General features: G+C 42.9%; 1 protein-coding gene across 3 annotated transcripts in view; it reads right to left on the bottom strand.

The window, feature by feature from the left end:
* Positions 1–22,423, bottom strand: part of SNX30 (sorting nexin family member 30) — a 117,941-nt gene that overhangs the window by 55,960 nt on the left and 39,558 nt on the right. For all 3 annotated transcript variants that reach the window (XM_057548873.1, XM_057548871.1, XM_057548874.1), the window contains exon 2: positions 9,240–9,431. In XM_057548873.1, the coding sequence (XP_057404856.1) occupies positions 9,240–9,431 (192 nt within the window). The remainder of the gene's footprint in view (positions 1–9,239; positions 9,432–22,423) is intronic.

The raw sequence follows: 22,423 nt of genomic DNA, 5'->3' as shown, positions 1-22,423 counted from the left end.
GAGTGATATGTGGAATATGATCAAATGACATAAATTAGAAGTAGGTGAGCAAGATAAAGAAAAACAAGGACAGAGAGAAAAAGTAGAGCTGGGAACGAGGCTAGCAAAACGCACTCACCTTGGAATTCTGCACACTTGTTAAAATTGGGCCACAGACATTACTGTAAATTTCTGGAAAGAAATCTAGTCTGTTATAAGACATACAGTGCTCATAAAATATGCAGGCCAATAAAACCCCAATTATGAGTCTGTAGTAAAATTCTCCTCTGTGAAATTCAGGGTCTGACTTAGAAAGAAAAATAAAGTACTAATAAGTGTTTATCTCTATTTTCTAGTATCTGTGGTAAACAAAACAATAAAAAAGAAAGTGCGCACCCACAATTCCATAATCAGAGGCGACCACTTTAGAGTTTTGTTCTGTGTTCTTCCTTACGGTGTTCCCATACTCTAGAATGCCCCACAAAGATCGTAAGGTCATTCGTACACACCTAAAGTCAGATCTACAAATAGGTAACCGAGCACAAGAGTTGTAATGAAGACTATTCAGTCTCACCATTGCGCCCTGTGAATATCTCCTTGGTCATCTCTAGGCATCTCTGCCAAATTTTGTTAAGTTTAATACTTTGGAAGACCCAGCACGGAGCCATAGTAAGATCAATCCCCCAGGAGCACATCCAGTCCCCTGGGCCCCACCGTCCCACAGAAGAACTCCTCTTTATTCCCTAGGAGCTGATGGGCCCAGTGACTATGGCCTGGAGCCTTTCCCAAGAATTTTCAGTCAACTGAAAAGTTGATTTTACAGTCAGCTCACTCTAGAGAGGCTTTGTCTCTGTCAGAAACGCCATCCGTCCAGGCCACAGCTGGATCCTAACAAGTCTGAGTAACCCCCTCCCCCCAAAAAAAGAACCTCTTCCCTTATCAAATATTAGCCAGCTAATCCCATTCTGTTTCAAAGCCCTGTAGCTCTAAGAGCACCTAAGAATGATGCTGAAGAGGTTTCTGGCCTCCTTCTTCTGAAACGAGCTTCCATTTATTTCCTCCTCCTCAGATCTTCCCACCCAGCTCTCTGCAACACCAGTCCCATAAGTAATAAAGTCCTGTAGTTCCTCAACCTGCTCAAATTCTGAAAGCTGGCTCTCCCCTGAGAATACAGCCCCCTTGCTGTCCCATCAAGTGGAAAGCTGCTGGTGTTCTTACATTTCACAAACCTCTAAGACCAAGACCAAGAGTTGCTGTTGACATCCTGCTCCCTCCACACCACTCCTCCCACCCCTGAAAATCCTTTTGAGGCTCATGCCATCAGGTTATAGACATCCCTACCTCTCCTCACACCTGTCATCTGCTGACACCTCTGGCCTTTCTCCTGATTCCCCTCAGAGCACCTCGTTCTTGGGCTTCATAACCTGGGTGCCCTCAAGACTCAGTTGGTTCCCACACACAACACCCACCTCTAAGCCAACTACACCTCACTCCATTGTCACGGCCTCTCCACAGACTTTGTCATCACACAGAAATTCAGACATCTCCCTCTCTAACCGGCACCTCCTGTATTTCAGACTCTTCCATCTCCCAGTACCCCTGGTTTTTCAGCCTCGGGACCTACAGTTTTTGACAATCTATCCACTCCTGTCTTTACTTTCTTCCTTACTCAGCATCAATTCCACTAACCATCACTTCAGCATCTTACTTGCCCACATCCTAAATGCCCCTTCCACACTGTCATTCATACAACTCTGGCAAAAATGCAACCACCTACTGCCTGCTTTTCTAGACTTAGGCACAGTCTGGAGGAAAAACAAAATCAGGGAAACACACTGACTGAAGCAATAAATTCTACAACTGGACCCTCAACACTGTCAAGCAATCTCCTGATACTTCCTTAGTCGACTCTCTTCCCCATTTTCCCCATACTTCCTTAGTCGACTCTCCGTGAGTTAATGCAAAGCCTGTAGAAGTTTTGAAAGCTTCTAAGCCCCACTTCAAAACCTCCCCCTTCACTCTTCACGAAGACCTCATCATCTATTCATAGAGAAAACTGCAGATATAAGCAAAGAACCCCTCAACGTCCTGCCACAAAACAAAAACAAAAACAAACCACTTCCCTTCTTCTTCCAGAAACAATGAAAAAAGTATGCCGCCCCCATCAGAGGCCACTCCCTCCCCTCCACTTCTGCCGGGGACACTCTCCGCCCACCTCCTCAGAGGCTTGCATCCTACTCTCCAACCTGCAACCCACAGTCTCCTTCTCCACCAACAATGGCCACGTGGCACTTAAACAAGTCTCTTTCACCCTTAAAAAACAAACAAAATGCCTCTCCCCCTCAAAGCCACATCCCCCCCTCCAGCTACTGTTCTCTCCTCACTTTCATTGCCAAACTACCAACACTCACCATGTTTTTTCCTTACTTCCCACTCAACCTAACCCACTGCACACTGCTGTACCACCCCCCCAATGAAGCTGCTCTCACCATAGTCATCAATAACCTTCTCATCGTTAAATCTAACATTCACTTTGTAATTCTTACACATAACTTGACCTCAGCAGCATTTAGCCTGCGTTGGCCACTGAGACATCTGAAAAGAGGAATTAATTGGGGCATAAGCCTTGGCGATAACTATCTGGCGATGCGATAAAAGACAAGAGGAGGATGGCTTCCAAAGGGAGCTGAAGGCTGCTCTCTGTTTCCCCAGCCTCCAGTCTACCTGCACATCATCATCAATTCCAATAGTCAGGCCATGGTAGTAGATGGCAGTGCTGGTGCGGGGGATGGGAGGGGCGGTGCGGGGTACTTTCTTGAAAACCATGTCTTCTGAAAGCACAGCACAAGACAGATCTGGGTTCAAGTTTTAACATGTATTAGTTGCATGTCTTTGAGCAATTTTCTTAATATCGCTGTGTCTTAGTTTCCTCATCTGCAAAAGTAAGAATACACCAGTACCTACTTCCTTGAGTGTGAGGATTAACTGATGATATATCTAAAGCACTTAGCACAAAACAAATCACAGCTCAGCCACACGGCGGAACACTACCACAGTCTTAGAGATGATGGCGTAACAGTGTGCTCACTGGCATTTACTAGCAGAGAAAGACATTTGCATTGTACTAAGTGAATTGGCTGCATGTAAAATACTCATTTTTGTGAATGGATAGAGACAAATAGTTCAGAGAATTATAAATGATTATTTCTGGCTGGTGAGCTTGTAAGTGTTATTTTATTTTATTGTTTTAGCTTACTTGAGTTTTCTAATTGCTCTATAATGAGCACATATTACTTACATAAAATAAAACTTAAAGGGTTTCTACTGCAAAAAAAATAAAAATAAAAAGTATAGCATATGGTAAATGCTCAATAATTAGCTATTATTATGATGTTACTTTCTAGAAGCCTACAGAGAAATCTGCCAGGATCTGCCAGCCCTGAGAAGGCCTCTCCCCACCACTGGAGAGAGAAGATAGCCACGACTTAGACCTCAGGGGGGAACACTTTCCCCGCACTGGCTCTCAGCCCTAGGCTCATTTTAGCTCAGGCAAAAGCAGCTCTGTACTTTGTCCAGCTTTTGTCATCAGGAATCTGAATCAGGCCTGGGAGTCAAAGCTCAAAGTCATAAAGTAAGTATTTGTACAACCTCGTCCTCTGACCATTAACTTTGCTTGAAAAGCTCAGCAGGAGTCGGGTGCTGGGACAAGATCAGGAGTTTGGGACCCTGTGTTCCTGTCTGTCCTCTCTCTCATCCCCATGCATCCCTACACGCCCTTTAATACAACACTCAGAAAAAAGGTTCCAGATGCATCACCAACGTATTAAACCTGGTGTCACTGTTTGAAACAGGAAAAGAAAAGGACTCTCGTTTGAGATCAGAAGTGGAATTCAAGGTAAGAAGTAAAACTTAATCCTGCAACAACTTCACCCTTAAGGTGTTGTCCTCAAAGCCAAGTGAAAATGTGGGATTGGAACTTGGAAAGATTATCCTAAGACATTATCTGACTTAGAGGAAAAGAGATAGAAATAAGAGCACAATGGAGAAAGGGGAAGTGAGGACAGAGAGACAGCAGAGGAGAGAGTGGTGAGCTGCAGCACGGGCATCAGCCTGAGAATCCGCTGACAGGGAGAGAAACTGCAGGGTGGAGGACAAGCAGGGGTGGGGAAGCGTCAAGACAGGTGAGCACTGCTGTGCCAGGCGGTCACCTTGACATTCAGCTGTTTAGAGCACAAATTCAAGAAAAACATGTTTTGCATTTCACTGACTACAGGGTATAAAATAAGTTGACCCTAGGGAGAAAAAAATAAGTAACTGGAAATGATTCATGGGAGTATGTGTATCATCCGAGGACCTCTGAGGATATAATACACATCTAAGCACCTAGCAATGCTGAGAAATACTACCCAGTGGCAAAAGAGACAGGGGCAGACTGTGTGAGCGCATATGCCTGTGCACACATACACATTTTCAAATGTGAACCAGGTGTGGAAAAGACAAGGCAGTAATATAGTGGTATACGGCAGAAAGTTAATAAATATTAGTTCCCACTCTTCTCTTACTCCTCCTCTCCCTGACATTAGGACTAACTACCTGTATGCAGAAAACTATAAGACACTGATGAAAGAAATTAAAGATGATACAAACAGATGGAGAGATATACCATGTTCTTGGATTGGAAGAATCAACATTGTGAAAATGACTATACGACCCAAAGCAATCTACGGATTCAATGCAATCCCTATCAAACTACCAATGGCATTTTTCAGAGAACTAGAACAAAAAATTTCACAATTTGTATGGAAACACAGAAGACCCCGAATAGCCAAAGCAACCTTGAGAAAGAAAAACGGAGCTGGAGGAATCAGGCTCCTTGACTTCAGACTATACTACAAAACTACAGTAATCAAGACACTGTGGTACTGGCGCAAAAACAGAAATATGGATCAATGGAACAGGATAGAAAGCCCAGAGATAAACCCAAACACATATGGTCACCTTATTTTTGATAAAGGAGGCAAGAATATACAACGGAGAAAAGACAGCCTCTTCAATAAGTGGTGCTGGGAAAACTGGACAGCTACATGTAAAAGAATGAAATTAGAACACTCCCTAACACCATACACAAAAATAAACTCAAAATGGATTAAAGACCTAAATGTAAGGCCAGACACTATAAAATTCTTAGAGGAAAACATAGGCAGAACACTCTATGACATAAATCACAGCAAAATCCTTTTTGACCCACCTCCTAGAGAAATGGAAATAAAAACAATAATAAACAAATGGGACCTAATGAAACTTAAAAGCTTTTGCACAGCCAAGGAAACCATAAGCAAGATGAAAAGACAACCCTCAGAATGGGAGAAAATATTTGCAAATGAAGCAACTGAAAAAGGATTAATCTCCAAAATTTACAAGCAGCTCATGCAGCTCAATATCAAAAAAACAAACAACCCAATCCAAAAATCGGCAGAAGATCTAAATAGACATTTCTCCAAAGGAGATATACAGATGGCCTACAGACACATGAAAGAATGCTCAACATCATTAATCATTAGAGAAATGCAAATCAAAACTACAATGAGATATCATCTCACACCGGTCAGAATGGCCATCATCAAAAAATCTAGAAACAATAAATGCTGGAGAGGGAGTGGAGGAAAGGGAACACTCTTGCACTGCTGGTGGGAATGTAAATTGATACAGCCACTATGGAGAACAGTATGGAGGTTCCTTAAAAAACTACAAATAGAACTACCATACGACCCAGCAATCCCACTACTGGGCATATACCCTGAGAAAACCATAGGTCAAAAAGAGTCATGTACCAAAATGTTCATTGCAGCTCTATTTACAATAGCCAGGACATGGAAGCAACCTAAATGTCCATCGACAGATGAATGGATAAAGAAGATGTGGCACATATATACAATGGAATATTACTCAGCCATAAAAAGAAATGAAATGGAGGTATTTGTAGTGAGGTGGATGGAGTTAGAGTCTGTCATACAGAGTGAAGTAAGTCAGAAAGAGAAAAACAAATACAGTATGCTAACACATATATACGGAATCTAAGGGGAAAAAAAAAAAAAGGCCATGAAGAACCTAGTGGCAAGACAGGAATAAAGACACAGACCTACTAGAGAATGGACCTGAAGATATGGGGAGGGGGTGGGGTGAGATGTGACAGGGTAAGAGAGTGTCATGGACATATATACACTACCAAATGTAAAATAGATAACTAGTGGGAAGCAGCCGCATAGCACAGGGAGATCAACTCGGTGCTTTGTGACCACCTAGAGGGGTGGGATGGGGAGGGTGGGAGGGAGGGAGATGCAAGAGGGAAGAGAAATGGGAACATATTGTATATGTATAACTGATTCACTTTGTTGTAAAGCAGAAGCTAACACACTATTGTAAGGCAATTATACTTCAATAAAGATGTTTAAAAAAAAAAAAAAAAAAACTACAATGAGGTATCACCTCACACCAGTCAGAATGGCCATCATCAAAAAATCTACAAATAGGGGGCTTCCCTGGTGGCGCAGTGGTTGAGAATCTGCCTGCCAATGCAGGGGACACGGGTTCGAGCCCTGGTCTGGGAAGATCCCACATGCCGCGGAGCAACTGGGCCCGTGAGCCACAACTACTGAGCCTGAGCATCTGGAGCCTCTGCTCCGCAACAAGAGAGGCCGCGATAGTGACAGGCCCGCACACCGCGATGAAGAGTGGCCCCCACTCGCCGCAACTGGAGAAAGCCCTCACACAGAAACGAAGACCCAACACAGCCAAAAATAAACATAATAAATAAATAATAAATAAAAATTAAAAAAAAAAATCTACAAACAATAAATGCTGGAGTGGGTGTGGAGAAAAGGGAACCCTCTTGCACTTTTGGTGGGAATGTAAATTGATACAGCCACTATGGAGAACAGCACGGAGGTTCCTTAAAAAACTAAAAATAGAACTACCATACGACCCAGCAATCCCACTACTGGGCATATACCCTGAGAAAACCATAATTCAAAAAGAGTCATGTACCACAATGTTCACTGCAGCTCTGCTTACAACAGCCAGAACATGGAAGCAACCTAAGTGTCCATCGATAGATGAATGGATAAAGAAGATGTGGCACATATATACAATGGAATATTACTCAGCCGTAAAAAGAAACGAAATTGAGTTATCTGTAGTGAGGTGGATGGACCTAGAGTCTATCATACAGAGTGAAGTAAGTCAGAAAGAAAAAAATACTGTATGCTAACACATATATATGGAATCTAAAAAAAAAAAACAAAACAAAGGTTCTGAAGAACCTAGGGGCAGGACAGGAATAAAGATGCAGACGTAGAGAATGGACTTGAGGACACGGGGAGGGGGAGGGGGAAGCTGGGACGAAGTGAGAGAGTGGCATGGACATATATACACTACCGAACGTAAAATAGATAGCTAGTGGGAAGCAGCCACACAGCACAGGGAGATCAGCTTGGTGCTCTGTGACCACCTAGAGGGGTGGGATAGGGAGGGTGGGAGGGAGGGAGATGCAAGAGGGAAGAGAAATGGGAACATATTGTATATGTATAACTGATTCACTTTGTTGTAAAGCAGAAGCTAACACACTATTGTAAGGCAATTATACTTCAATAAAGATGTTTAAAAAAAAAAAAAAAAAAACTACAATGAGGTATCACCTCACACCAGTCAGAATGGCCATCATCAAAAAATCTACAAATAGGGGGCTTCCCTGGTGGCGCAGTGGTTGAGAATCTGCCTGCCAATGCAGGGGACACGGGTTCGAGCCCTGGTCTGGGAAGATCCCACATGCCGCGGAGCAACTGGGCCCGTGAGCCACAACTACTGAGCCTGAGCATCTGGAGCCTCTGCTCCGCAACAAGAGAGGCCGCGATAGTGACAGGCCCGCACACCGCGATGAAGAGTGGCCCCCACTCGCCGCAACTGGAGAAAGCCCTCACACAGAAACGAAGACCTAACACAGCCAAAAATAAACATAATAAATAAATAATAAATAAAAATTAAAAAAAAAAATCTACAAACAATAAATGCTGGAGTGGGTGTGGAGAAAAGGGAACCCTCTTGCACTGTTGGTGGGAATGTAAATTGATACAGCCACTATGGAGAACAGCACGGAGGTTCCTTAAAAAACTAAAAATAGAACTACCATACGACCCAGCAATCCCACTACTGGGCATATACCCTGAGAAAACCATAATTCAAAAAGAGTCATGTACCACAATGTTCACTGCAGCTCTGCTTACAACAGCCAGAACGTGGAAGCAACCTAAGTGTCCATCGATAGATGAATGGATAAAGAAGATGTGGCACATATATACAATGGAATATTACTCAGCCGTAAAAAGAAACGAAATTGAGTTATCTGTAGTGAGGTGGATGGACCTAGAGTCTATCATACAGAGTGAAGTAAGTCAGAAAGAAAAAAATACGGTATGCTAACACATATATATGGAATCTAAAAAAAAAAAACAAAACAAAGGTTCTGAAGAACCTAGGGGCAGGACAGGAATAAAGATGCAGACGTAGAGAATGGACTTGAGGACACGGGGAGGGGGAGGGGGAAGCTGGGACGAAGTGAGAGAGTGGCATGGACATATATACACTACCGAACGTAAAATAGATAGCTAGTGGGAAGCAGCCACACAGCACAGGGAGATCAGCTTGGTGCTCTGTGACCACCTAGAGGGGTGGGATAGGGAGGGTGGGAGGGAGATGCAAGAGGGAGGAGATATGGGGTTATATGTATATGTATAGCTGATTCACTTTGTTATAAAAAACTAACACACCACTGTAAAGCAATTATGCTCCAGTAAAGATGTTAAAAAAAAAAAACAAAAACAAAGAGTAATTACACCAGATTATAATCATGTTCTCATCACAGAGCTTCAGGTTGATACAATGATTAATAAATTTCAAGAGTAATGAGATATTAACATGTTAAACAATATCATGATAGAAAATAAGTGAAAGTACGGGGTTTTAAAGTTTCATTTGAAAGACTGTAGTCACAATTTCTCCTTCATTTTAAGGTTAAAAAAAAAAACTTATGTATAATCCTTTTAAATCTGAATATATCCACTCTCCCAAAAAGCTATACCCACAATTGTCATAAAGGTGAACAGAGTTGTACAAAGGAAGGGAAAAAGGAAAGGCAGGAATCATGGCAGTAGGACTTCAATTCTCCAAGACACTCCAGACAGGTGGAAGATAATAAAAAGACCTACTTTTGTGGTGATCCTGTAAGTGATGTAGGTCTCCATCGTACAGACATGCTTCTTGGGATCATCAACCGTGACAAAGAGGTCTCTGGTCTCACCATCGATGTCATCGTCAAGTTGTAGTCTATTGAGAAGGGAAGATGAAGAAGCTGGACTTGCAGGGCCTGCTGGAGTACCGCCATTGGGCAAAATGAGATCCTGAAGGAAGAAAAGAATCATCTTACAAAGTAGCTAAGAACACACACCTGGAGAACACCAGCAACAGCGGCTGGTTTAGCCAAACCAAGAAACACCTCTAAATACAAAAATAACTTTCAGAGAATCTGATCCTCTCCTTACTTACCATTTCTTAAGTGAACAAGTCTTTTACAACCAAGAGAAACACGACGGGCAATGCTCTACACCAAATCCTGTTGATTCATGTGCCAGCAAGCGCTGCAGGAACCAACAGTTCAGGGACAGAGAACATGACAGCCACCACCATCTTCAGACTTTGACAGAGAGAGAACTCCTGAGCACACCCCATTCTCTCTTTTCCCCACTTTCTCAAGACCACCACTTGGGCCCAGGTAAACATTAAGGGGCCAGAACCCTCTTAAATATCCAACACATTTAAAAACCTAATCAACCATCACAAAGAGACAGCTAAACATTATGTGCCTCCTGGAATAAGTTCACACCACCACCTATGAAGTATGCTTGCCAAAAAACTGGATATGAGTCCTGAACAAATCTCTAGACACAACACCAATTTATAGGCAATACAGAAGAGTGAGGAACATGTTAAATACCGCGAGGTCGCAATCAGCGGCATCTACACATTGTGAAGCTAAAGAAAACCAAAGACCCAGTTTCTTCAGTAAATAAATAAATTGTAAGGAAAAAAGAAAGAGTTTGAAAGAGCACCTATAGATGTAAGGAAACTTAAGAGACCTATCAACAACTGCAGTGGGTCCTGATTAAAACACAGGGTTAAAAGATTTTGAGACATTCAGGAAATTTTGAATATTGATCAATTATTTGATGACATGAAGGAATTATTAGGTGTGATAATGGAAGTATTATGATCTTACAAAGTCTTCATCTTTTAGTAACACATAACTAAAGTATTCATAGATGATAGGATGTGTGGTATTTGCTTCAAAATAATTAAGGTCGGGTAGTTGGGATACAGATGATACAAGATGCCCCAGAGCTGATCACTGTTGAAGCTGGTACTTGCAGGTTCACTATAAATTCTCTCCTCTTCTGTATGTGTTTAAAATTTTCCTCAATAAAAAAGTTTAAAAGGGGCGGGGGGAGCAAGTACCAGAAAAGAAAGGGAAGGAAAGATTAAAAACTTATGGACTTCTTTCTTCTTAGGCCTCAGTAGGAAGCCACTTGAATCAATTATGTCCCTATAATATCCAAAAAAGATGCAGTCTTCCAGTTACCTTTTCTGACTTTAAGATTTGATAAGAGAACAAAGCCCTGTCTAGCAGTAGATGTGAAAGCCTCTGAATGTCACCTTGGAATCATTAGAAGGCAAAGACTAAGGAATATGGCAAGAAAGTGACAGGATACTAAGCAAACAGCCTTGGTCAGGAATGTTTTCTGCATTCCTGACCTGTGGGTAATCAGATCACAGGCTGGGCGTGGGTCCTTCCCCAGAATGATCTCTTCTTGTGTGCAGGCTGGATACGACTTAGCCCCCAGAGAAGAGGACATACAGGAAATGAGAAGTCAATCTAGCAGTCATGTCCATAAGCTCCAGATGAAGATGGCGCATCTGGAAAGAGAGTGTGGAACGCGGCAGAGGGAAGCATGGTCTGGGGTCAAGGGCAGTGTCACCCAACTCAGTGGGTGATGGAAACTAAACAAAAAAGGTACCTTCCTTTGTCCCCCTGACCACAGATAATTTAATCACATCCTTACTTATGCAATGTCAAAAATACTTTTGTAATTACTGAAAGGGTACCATTTCACAGAAGGTACTCATGGGAATGGACCCCACCCCTCCACTTCTCAGCCCAGGGTCTCGTCAGCTGGGAAGGCAAGCCCCTCAGCAGCTGCTCTCCGTGTGGACCATAGAGCCTAGCTACAGCAGCATCCCACGACCTGCTTCCTCAGCACACTGATGTCACTGAGGGCATGCAGTGTCCAAATCCCAGGGTCTAAGGATCAGCGAGGGGACAGCTTCTCTGGAGCTCTGAGACAACCATCACGTCTTCATCATTTCAGTAAATATTTAAACACTGACCTCAGGCAAGGCACCATGCTAGGCACTGAGGGGCCCACCCTTACATTTTAACAACACTAGCTCACTGGGCCTCAGAAAGACTCCATCACCTATGGCTAAACATTGCACAAAAGAAAGAATGAATTCAAAACCTTTAGTCAGATAAGCCAGCATCAGCTCAGACAGCAATTTTCCACAATCTGGCCTGAACTGATCCTGGAACCCACTATGCTGTTTCATATTTCTCATCGTTGCTTACATAGCGCGCACGTGCGCGCGCGCACACACACACACACACACACACACACACACACACAAACACACACACACACCCCTCTTTTTTATGTAGAGGGCTCCAAGGATCTCATAGAAATCTGCTCAAATGCCCCCTCCTCCTAGAATCCTTCCTGGATCCAGCCCCTGACAAAATTAGTCACTCCCTTCTCAGTACCTTGAAGATACTTCCACTGAAGCAATTTTCACAGTTCTAATCATTTATTTACATATATAACTTATCCATAAGCACTGTGCGTCCAACAACTGTAACTGTGCCTTGTTCACCTTTGTGTGTGTGTGTGTGTGTAATTATCCATCCATCTGTTTGCCTGTCTCCCAGTGACTCCAGGCCAACTCCCCTAACCTCAACTCCCCTAACCTTTGCTCTGGGGACCTCAGCCAATAACCCTCCAGGAACGGCCCACATAAAGGTCTAAAAGGTCTTGGCCAGACAGAGGGAACTGAACTAATTCTCAAATCAGTTAGCGGGGGCTGGGGAGGAGAGGGTCACCCAGACCTTGTCACACAGCAGATTCTTTGCTTTAGGACTACACAACCAGGGAAGATACCCACACCCTTACTACAGGGTGCTTCCCGTAATATTATTTGAGCATATATGAATAGCTAATGAGCTACGGATGCCGGGACTTTCCTAAAAAGGGATGCTACCATCTCCGACTTCCATAGCACGTCTGTGCGCAGGGCTTCCACATTCTTATTTCGCTGCCCTCTACGTCAACCTCAACCTTGTGAGGTTAGCAGACAGATACTATCTCTACTGATGAGGAAGCCGACTCAAAAAGGTGAAGGACTTCTGTATCCAAATGTATGGAAGCCAGTTATCACTCTACTGAGTTGAGCTCAGGTATCTGGTTCCTAGTTCAAGGGTGTTATCAAGCTGAATCCCCTTTGTGTGGCTTTCCCTAACCCAACACTGTCCCTCATCTCCATTCTCTGGCCATAAATCCTTTTGGGTAAACATGAAGCTTCTGTTTTTAAAGCCAGTCGAGGAATGCTTCCATTTTCCCTTAGAGTCTTAATACAAGTTATCTCCCAGATAACTCCCCTCAAGATATGGTTCCCACAAGAAACAAACATGGAGGGAAAAGACAAAAATCTTAGGAGGAAAGGGCAGGGGCTTAGGTGGACTCAGCGACCCAGGCTCCTCTACCCTCAGAGTCCTCCGGTAGCGGGTTTGCTTCACTGAGACCTGAGTTCTAGAGCACGTATTGTGGGAGGGCAGCACCTTTACAACTAACACGAATTACAAAACACGAGAAGTGAGAGAATCCCTTGGCTCAACACAAAAGCCTCCTGTTTCATTGTTGCTGCCCTACAGTCAGTCCTCCTTACTGCAGCCAGAATGCTCCCTGGAAAAGGTCAATCAAAACATGTTACCCCCCTGCTCAGAACTCTGAAAGACATCCATCCAAACACATTCAAAATAAAATCCAGACTCCCTCCCATAACCCACAAGGGCCAACATGATCTTATCACAGTCTCTGACCTCATCCCAGACGTTCTCCCCACTCCCCTCCAGCTCATCCTGCTCTACACACCTGGCCTTGGCTTATCTGGACCTCAGGGCCTTCATACTTGCTGCTCACGCTGCCTGGAACACTGCTCTCCCCTCCGACTGCCACTGGCCTGGCTCTTCTCCTCAAACAGGTTTCTGCTCAAATGACACCTACTCAGAGAGGCGTTCTCAGGCCACAAAAATCTAAAAATATCCCTGCACCCTCCATCATTTTCCAGTCCCTTCCCTGCCTTTATTTTCATCATAGGACTTAGCACTGTCTGAAAATGTATTATATATTAACTGGTTATCTGTCTGTCTGACTTCCCACCAGTCTGTAAATTCCACAAGAGCAGAGACTGTGTCTTCTGGAACATAGTAGGTACTCAGTAAGTATCTGATGAATGAATGAGTTTTAGAAATGACCCAACTCAATCTCTTGCCAATATAAGCTACTCAATAAACGTCTGCTGAATGACAACAAAACTGAGGCTAACCTGGACGGACTGCCCAGTTTTGAATCCCGATTCTACTATTTACTCGCAGCATGACTTAAGTAAATTCCTTAATCTCTCTATTGCCCCAGCTTTCTCATTTATAAAACGGGTATAATGGGATTGAGTTAGTTAGCATATGGAGCAATTGGAACAGCGCCTGGAACATGGTAGGCGCTATATCACTATTAAAATACTCAAAAAAAAAAAAAAGTCAACTTGTCTGCAAGTATTCCTGCATCCCCTTTAGACTATGGGGCTGGGTTCACAGTAGACCATAAATGCTGCTGAAAATTAAAATTGCACCTAGAGTTACAGTTGGTGCCTTAACCACACCTTCCTTAATGATTTCCCTGTAGCAATAGATATATCTACAGTAGCCTTTGTGAGAGGTACAACTACATAGTTGATAAATACATGAAAACTCCTCAACGCTCCAAAACACCAATTCTTGCTATGCAGTTTCAGTTATAAGAGAATTTCTTCTCCCCACCACCCCTTTTTACTTAGAAAGAGAAATACATAACCAGGCCACTTTGGAAACTGCCCTCGTTCAAAGAATTTCAGTTATAAGATCCACCATTGTGGTCAGCCAGCCGCAAGAGAGATTATTAAAATAACGTTAGTCACCAGCAAAATTCTATATTACATTAAACATAGGGTTTATGAAAGAAAGTGGTATACCTTAGGGGCCAATATGGACTTAATAAAAACAAGTCATGCTAAAACACTCTTCATTTCTCTTTTTGATACTATTAGAGGAGTGTGGGCAACATGATGATCTCGTTTCAGAAGAGCTTGCCAAAGCCTCTCAAGGCATCCTGACGGCTACAGGAGAATGAGAGCTCTCTGAATGCACAGACTGTACCTGACTTGTCTTAATTGACCTCCCTCCTGCCAGGCACACAGGAGACGCCTGAAGAATGAATGCGCCCTGCACAAACTGAACAGAACACTCCTGACTGTTGACTTTGCTGTAAAGTTAAATTTAGGCCAACTATGGGCAATAACTTCAAAGGGAAAATCTCAAAATTGTTCTGTTCAAAGATGTTCATAACAGATCAAAGAACACAGAGTGAACCCTGGAAAAGCTCCAAAGGCTCACTAACCAGGAAATGATCGTGTTTACATTAATAACAATGTTACACACTCACTAAAAAATTATAAATCTAGACTTCTAGACAAATGCACTGAATTAATAAGCTCAGGTCTTTGCTCTCTCCCTCTTTCCCCCTTCCAGATAACAACCACCTGGAGAATGGGAGAGAAAGAGCAGTGGTGGGGCAGGGAAGGGGGGCAGATAGTGACTGGAATGAGTACCAGATTAGAAACTAGGAAAGGGCATCATCCAAATGCCAAAAGTTTTGAAGATTTCCTACTGGAGATAATTGGGACTCAACTGAGAAAAGAACTAAGAGGTATCTTTAACCCATGTCACTAAGGTCACTTAGGGTTATCAAGGTTACCTAAGAAGTAGAAAATGTCCTGAACCCTCACAGACACTCTAATTTGAATTTGCAATTGTCTGGAGGGATGAGGGTATGGAAGGGCCCACAGTGGGGCAAAGGAGGACCCCCAGAGTGTCTGGCTGCTGTGAGCAAGGGGGTTCCAGCACAGGCAGATATATACCATGTGAGGACCACCAGCAGAGGGTGCCTTGCCCCCAGGGCTTCATCTAGCCAGGAAGGGCAGAGATGCAAGAGAAAGGTCAGAGGAACATGAAGGTGCCTGCTTGCACCTTCATGAAGTCAGCTGCCCTGGGTAGGTCCACCAAGCACAAAGGAGGCAAGACCGCAAATTCTGAAAAGGCTGGACTCTACCGAGATGGGGAGAGCACCTAAAACAAGATGGAAGCCAGGCTATACTGGATCCAGACACAGAGACGAACTAGGCCAAGTCTTCCACACCGACTGTCCCTGACCCTGGTTTTCTTTCTTCTGATTCTTTTCCCAAGGAGAGACCACTCAACTGATTTGTCAACTATTATTCCACTCAACCTAAGATCCAAGAAGACAATTCTAACATCAAGTAGAAACAGGGGGATCCAGGGAATTCCCTGGCAGTACAGTGGTTAGAACTAGGTGTTCTCACTGCCGGGACCCCAGGTTCAATCCCTGGTCAGGGAACTAAGATCCCGCAAGCCGTGCAGTGAGGCAAAAAAAAGAAAGAAAGAGAGAAAAAGAAAAAAGAAACAGGGGATCCAATAATTCACTTCTTCTGGTGAGAGGCAAATAGCAGGCCTGTATTACCTCATCAGACACAAGAAAACCGAAAAATATACCAGCCTATATTAACTCATCATTCAGACCCAAGAAAACCAAAACATGAGGAAAAGCAGCACAGTCCTTAAGAGCAGATAAATATATATACATTTGAAAAGATTTATCCCGTAAAACACTACACTTTAGTCTACATCTACCTTGTGCTCCCATTTAAAAAAAAAAAAAGTCAAAACAAAGTGGAAGAGAACTGTACTTCACTGTACAGTAGAAACTAACACAACATTGTAAAACAACTATACACCAATAAAAAAAAAAAAAAAGAAAGAAAGTGGAAGAGGGGGACTTCCCTGGTGGCACAGTGGTTAAGACTCCGCACTCCCAATGCAGGGGGCCCGGGTTCGATCCCTGGTCAGGGAACTAGATCCCACGTGCATGCCACAACTAAGAGTTCACATGCCACTGCTAAGGAGCGCTCGATCCGAAACTAAAGGAGCCTGGCTGCCACAACTAAGACTCGGCGCAGCCAAATAAATAAATAAATATCTTAAAAAAAAAAGAAAGTGGAAGAGGGAATAAAAAAATTAAAGCATAAATTGAAAACAGAAAAGAAAGAGTAAAAGTCATAAATAAAACCAAAATTTAATTCTTCTAAAAGAATTAAATATAGAATTATATTAATATAGAATAAATATAGAAATAAATATAGAAAGAAGGAGGGGAAAAATGAGCAGGCAATAACGATTTAAATCTTACCTCTGTGTATGATTATAAATTACAAGGATGTGCTATGAATAGCTATGCTAATAAACCTGGAAGTCTCTTTGGCCATACACTGCAGGAAAATGTACGGCCAAAGAGAAATTAAATTGATGTAGAAAACCTAAACAAATAAATAACCTCAGAACTGCTGTCAGAGAACTTTTACTGAAAGGTGAGCTAAGCCCCAATGGTTTTACAGCTGAGCTCTAATGAACCTCAAGGAACAACTCCTGTTTTCTTCGAACACTCTAAAACACATTTAAAAATGAAAAAACTTTCAAATCATTTTATAAGGGTTACCTATATCTGATATCAAAATAGTAGGACAAAAAAGGAAATTAGATGTAAGTGTAAACTTCATCAGTAAAGTAACAGCAAATGGTACATTAGAAGAATTTTTTTAAAAAGAAAGAAAGAAAAATAATATACCAGGATTGAGTCAAACATAATCCAAGAAATCAAAAGTGATTTAACATTAAGAAATTTATTAATGCTGTTTATTACATTAACTGATCATAGGATCACTGTCCAATATAATCATGCCCACAACTACCAAAATGCTTATTGGTATCATACACTGGTAAATATCAGCCATTCCATTAAAATCTCTAAGTAAAATTAAGAAATAAAAGGAAGGTTCCTAAATATGTTAAAGAGTATATATCAGAAAACATCAGCAATGAACCCTGAAAACACTGCTCTAAGTGAAAGAAGCCAGACATGAAAGGCCACATATATAATTCCATTTATATGAAGAATCCAGACAGGCAAAACCACAAAGATAGAAAGAAGACTTTTGGTTGCCAGGGGCTGAAGGGAAGGGGAAAATGGGAGCGAACACTTAATAAATATGAGGTTTCTTTTTTGGGTGACAAAATATTCTGGAATTAGATAGTAATGATGTTTGCACAATGCTGTGAGTATACTAAAAACCACTCCACTGTAATATAGTTTGAAATGGTGACTTTTAGGGTATGTGAATTAGATCTCAATAACATATTTTTTAAGCAGGAAACAATATGAAACACTGGAGGCATGTCTACAAAATTCAGAAACAAGACTCTGATACCTAATCACCCCATTATTCAAATCGTTCTGGAGCCTTGAGCTAGCGCAACGGTGTACAACAGAGCTCCACGCACTGCAATCATTCAAGAAGAAACACGCAGTGATCTACCACATCACTTCCTTGCAAAAGGTTGGTTTCTTCAAAAATTAATCTAGGGCTTCCCTGGTGGCGCAGTGGTTGAGAATCTGCCTGCTAATGCAGGGGACACGGGTTCGAGCCCTGGTCTGGGAAGATCCCACATGCCACGGAGCAGCTGGGCCCGTGAGCCACAATTGCTGAGCCTGCGCGTCTGGAGCCTGTGCCCCGCGACGGGAGGGGCCGCGATAGAGAAAGGCCCGCGCACCGCGATGAAGAGCGGTCCCCGCACCGCGATGAAGAGTGGCCCCCGCTTGCCGCAACTGGAGAAAGCCCTCGCACGAACCGAAGACCCAACACAGCCAAAAATAAATAAATAAATAAATAAATAAATAAGAAAATCCTTAAAAAAAAAAAAAAAAATTAATCTAAAACTATAGTACACATAATAGGGAGAAAATGTATTTAAAACTTTTTAAAATGATAAATCTAAACTGATGTCAGGTATTTACTAAATAACATTCAGTGACAAAAGGAGAAGACACAAACCACATGGTAGATTGTAGTATCGTTTGCAATTATTAATTCCTATTAACTCCGTACCTTTAAGAGGATTATACACACTCACTATTGCCAAGTGACTGCCGACTGGAGGGCATATCTCCACTCGAGTCCAGTGACTGTTGGCTTGGCTACGTAACAGGCTCTGGCCAATGGCACATGAGCAAATGTGACCTACACCAGATGGGAGCAGACACTTTAAGAGCCACTGCATGTTTCCATCAGCTCTCATGTGCTCTCTCCTCTGCCCTGAAACTAGCATGTCCCAAACAGGGGCTGTGCCTTCAGAAGGGAAGACTTGTGGAAAAGAGCCATAGCAATGGACTCCCAGCCACCGACACATAACTCGATCTAGAAATTAATGTTTGCTGCAAACCTCTGTATTTTTGGAATTTGTGGTTTATTAACCACAGCAAAACTAATACGTATAATTATTAAAATGTCTATGTAATTTAAAAAATCTAGGTAAGAGATCGTGTGTAAACAATATGGAATTTTAAGATGTAGGGATTTATCTTTTTTTTTTAAATAACTGTACAATTATTCAAAATGCATCTTAACCATATGACTTAAGTCCTAGGACCCTACTTGATTATCAGTAGAAGTTCAGTCTTCCTTCTTTCCCACCCCTGCCCCAGAATCCCGTCTCCAATATTCTCCAAAACCTCCAAGGTTGCTTGCACAAGTTTCTCCAAGTTCCCAAGGCCCAAAAGTCTGTGGTTTCTAGGTTAGCATCTTCTCTGAACAGTCTTACATTTTCCCACTTTGGATTCTGGATCATCACATATGAGGGAAAGACTCCTCTTTAGACATGGGTTAAGAGATTACCTTTAATTATTTGTAGGTTAATAAAGTCGTTTCAAAACTGAAAATGTTTCCCCAGCTTTTCTATTAGAAACTCTCCCTTCAAGTAAAATCCACCCATTGGCTTGATGCAAAAGACGACCTCCAACAAGATCACAAACGAAGTCAAAATGCAAGAGCCCAAGTCCACATTCCTTGGCTCAGTTTCCACTGTCTATTACTAGCTTTTTCTAAGGATCTCCAGACTAGCAATCAGCTCTCCAGACATTCTTGTGATTGTTGGGAGCAAAGATTTTTCTCCCACTCTCGGATGAATTTAAATATGATCTCTTTTCATTCCTTCTAAAGAGGATACACTGTTTCAACCACAGAGTGAAACACCTAACACACAATGGACAAAGTGCTGACACAGAGCTACCAGGATGTGTTTAAATGACTGTGTTTAAATGACTCAGTCTGGCTGGGCACGTGTACACAAAAACCTCTACCTATGATGCAACGCAATATGGGTTATAACGGAGGTCCATGCAAAATGAAGGAGGGGCACAAAGGATGCTGGGGCAACTGGAGAAGAACAAGAAAATTTGCCAAATGGAAAAACAAGATGGTGGGAGAGCTTGGCATGGACATTCCATGCTGAGAAATCACGACCTCTGAAGGAGGAGAGGTATTTCCAAAAGCTTGTCCCTAACTGAATGATAACTAGGACCCACCACACAAAGGTTCTGCCTCTGTTGCTGGTCAAGTACGTGCATGATCTGGAGGACTCAAACGCCCAGACAGCTTTCTAAAGACACGAAATTAAACCTCCCCCAAAAGTACACAACAAAGAGAACGTGACTCTAACTAAACACCTGCTCTCTTTCCTTCCCACCTTGATGCATTCTGCCAAATGAAAGCTAAGTAATAAAGGCACTCACTCCCCTCTGACATTTCTGCACCAAAATCACGCAAGGGCCTGGGGCAGAGAACCCCTCAGATCATCCAAGTTGTTTGTGTCACTTATAAGAAAAGACGCGGAAGTAGCATGCATGAGGCCACTCAGGTGGTAACGTGACCACCAGGTCTTTGGTCACTCACCTAGGGCTGTGGTACCGCAAACTGGATGCTCCACAGAATAAGGAGAGTGAAGCACACAAGCACATAAACAGCTCTAAAGACCAACTGAGAAAAAGTTACAGGATGGGTGGTCATCAACAGAGGAGAAACGATGTTTCATAAAGACCATGAAGTTACCCTACTGGGGATACGCAGTCTAAGGGTCTCATTTCTACGCTCTCCCAACACTAACCCACTCCATCCACCTCTGGTCTTTAACAGAAGAGGCATGGAAGGAAGGAAGGAAGGAAGGAAGGGAGGGAGGGAGGGAGGGAGGGAGGAAGGAAAGAAGAAAGATAGATAGATAGATCTGGGCTTAGAGTCCACATGATTGGGCTTGAATTCTGGCTTTGCTCCTCACCAGGCCTGGAGTAAGGTACACAATCTCTCTGAGATCCAGTTTCTCCATCTATGACATGGAGGGTGTAAGGATTAAAGAAAACACAAAAATAATGTACTACTTAATCCCTTAATATACGTTAGTTCTTTCCCACCCTTCATACAACACTCCTTAACTGTACCATTTGTTCATCTTACAAAGCTGGTCCTAACTGACATGTTTTTGTGCTACCATCTGACACAGCACTGCATATGTGGAATGCCCTCAGTGTCTGATGAAACAAGTCAGATGCCTATGGGAAGTTAAAGGAAAGAGCATTTTCAAAACAGGGACCTAGATGAAACAATATACTATACAGAGCTGAATATCTACTAGGTGATCAAATACTTGTTGATTAATCATCACCTCAGACCAAACCTTTTCAAGGGCAAAAACCATACAAGTGAGGAACAGACCTGGGCAGGACTCCACTACCAATTCATGTGAAGTGGTTACTGTTAGGTCCACGCTTACAGCCACACCACTCAGCTGTGCTTAAAAAAGCCTTGAGCAGGGGAGGAACCAAGATGGCAGAGTAGAAGGACGTGCTCTCACTCCCTCTTGCGAGAACACCAGAATCACAACTAGCTGCTGGACAATCATCAACAGGAAGACACTGGAACTCACCAAAAAAGATACCCCACATCCAAAGACAAAGGAGAAGCCACAATGAGACGGTAGGAGGGGTGCAATCAGAGTAAAATCAAATCTCATAACTGCTGGGTGGGTGACTCACAAACTGGAGAACGCTTATACCACAGAAGTCCACCCACTGGAGTGAAGGTTCTGAGCCCCACGTCAGGCTTCCCAACCTGGGGGTCCGGCAACGGGAGGAGGAATTCATAGAGAATCAGACTTTGAAGCCTACTGGGAATTGACTGCAGGACTTCGACAGGACTGGGGGAAACAGAGACCCCACTCTTGGAGGGCGCACACAAAATAGTGTGCACATCAGGACCTAGGGGAAGGAGCAGCGACCCCAGGGGAGACTGAACCAGACCTACCTGCTAGTGTTGGAAGGTCTCCAGCAGAGGTGGGGGGTGGCTCTGTTTCACCATGGGGACAAGGACATTGGCAGCAGAAGTTCTGGGAAGTACTCCTTGGCATGAGCCCTCCCAGAGTCTGTCATTAGCCCCACCAAAGAGCCCAGGTAGGCTCCAGTGTTGGGTTGCCTCGGGCAAAACAACCAACAGGGAGGGAACCCAGCCCCACCCATCAACAGTCAAGTGGATTAAAGTTTTACTGAGCTCTGACCACCACAGCAACAGTCAGCTCTACCCACCACCAGAGCCTCCCATCAAGCCTCTTAGATAGCCTCAACCACCAGAGGGCAGACAGCAGAAGCAAGAAAAACTATAATCCTACAGCCTGTGGAACAAAAACCACATTCACAGAAAGATAGACAAGATGAAAAGGCAGAGGGCTACATACCAGATGAAGGAACAAGATAAAACCCCAGAAAAACAACTAAATGAAGTGGAGATAGGCAACCTTCCAGAAAAAGAATTGAGAATAATGATAGTGAAGATGATCCAGGACCTCGGAATAAGAATGGAGGCAAAGATCAAGAAGATGCAAGAAATGTTTAACAAAGACCTAGAAGAATTAAAGAACAAACAAACAGAGATGAACAATACAATAAATGAAATGAAAACTACACTAGAAGGAATCAATAGCAGAATAACTGAGGCAGAAGAACGGATAAGTGACCTGGAAGAC

Source organism: Balaenoptera acutorostrata, chromosome 6 (assembly GCF_949987535.1).
Source record: "Balaenoptera acutorostrata chromosome 6, mBalAcu1.1, whole genome shotgun sequence".
NCBI classification, from domain to species: Eukaryota; Metazoa; Chordata; class Mammalia; order Artiodactyla; family Balaenopteridae; genus Balaenoptera; species Balaenoptera acutorostrata.
The sequence above is the reverse complement of the archived record's forward strand: the minus strand, read 5'-3'. Positions and strand labels throughout refer to the sequence as shown.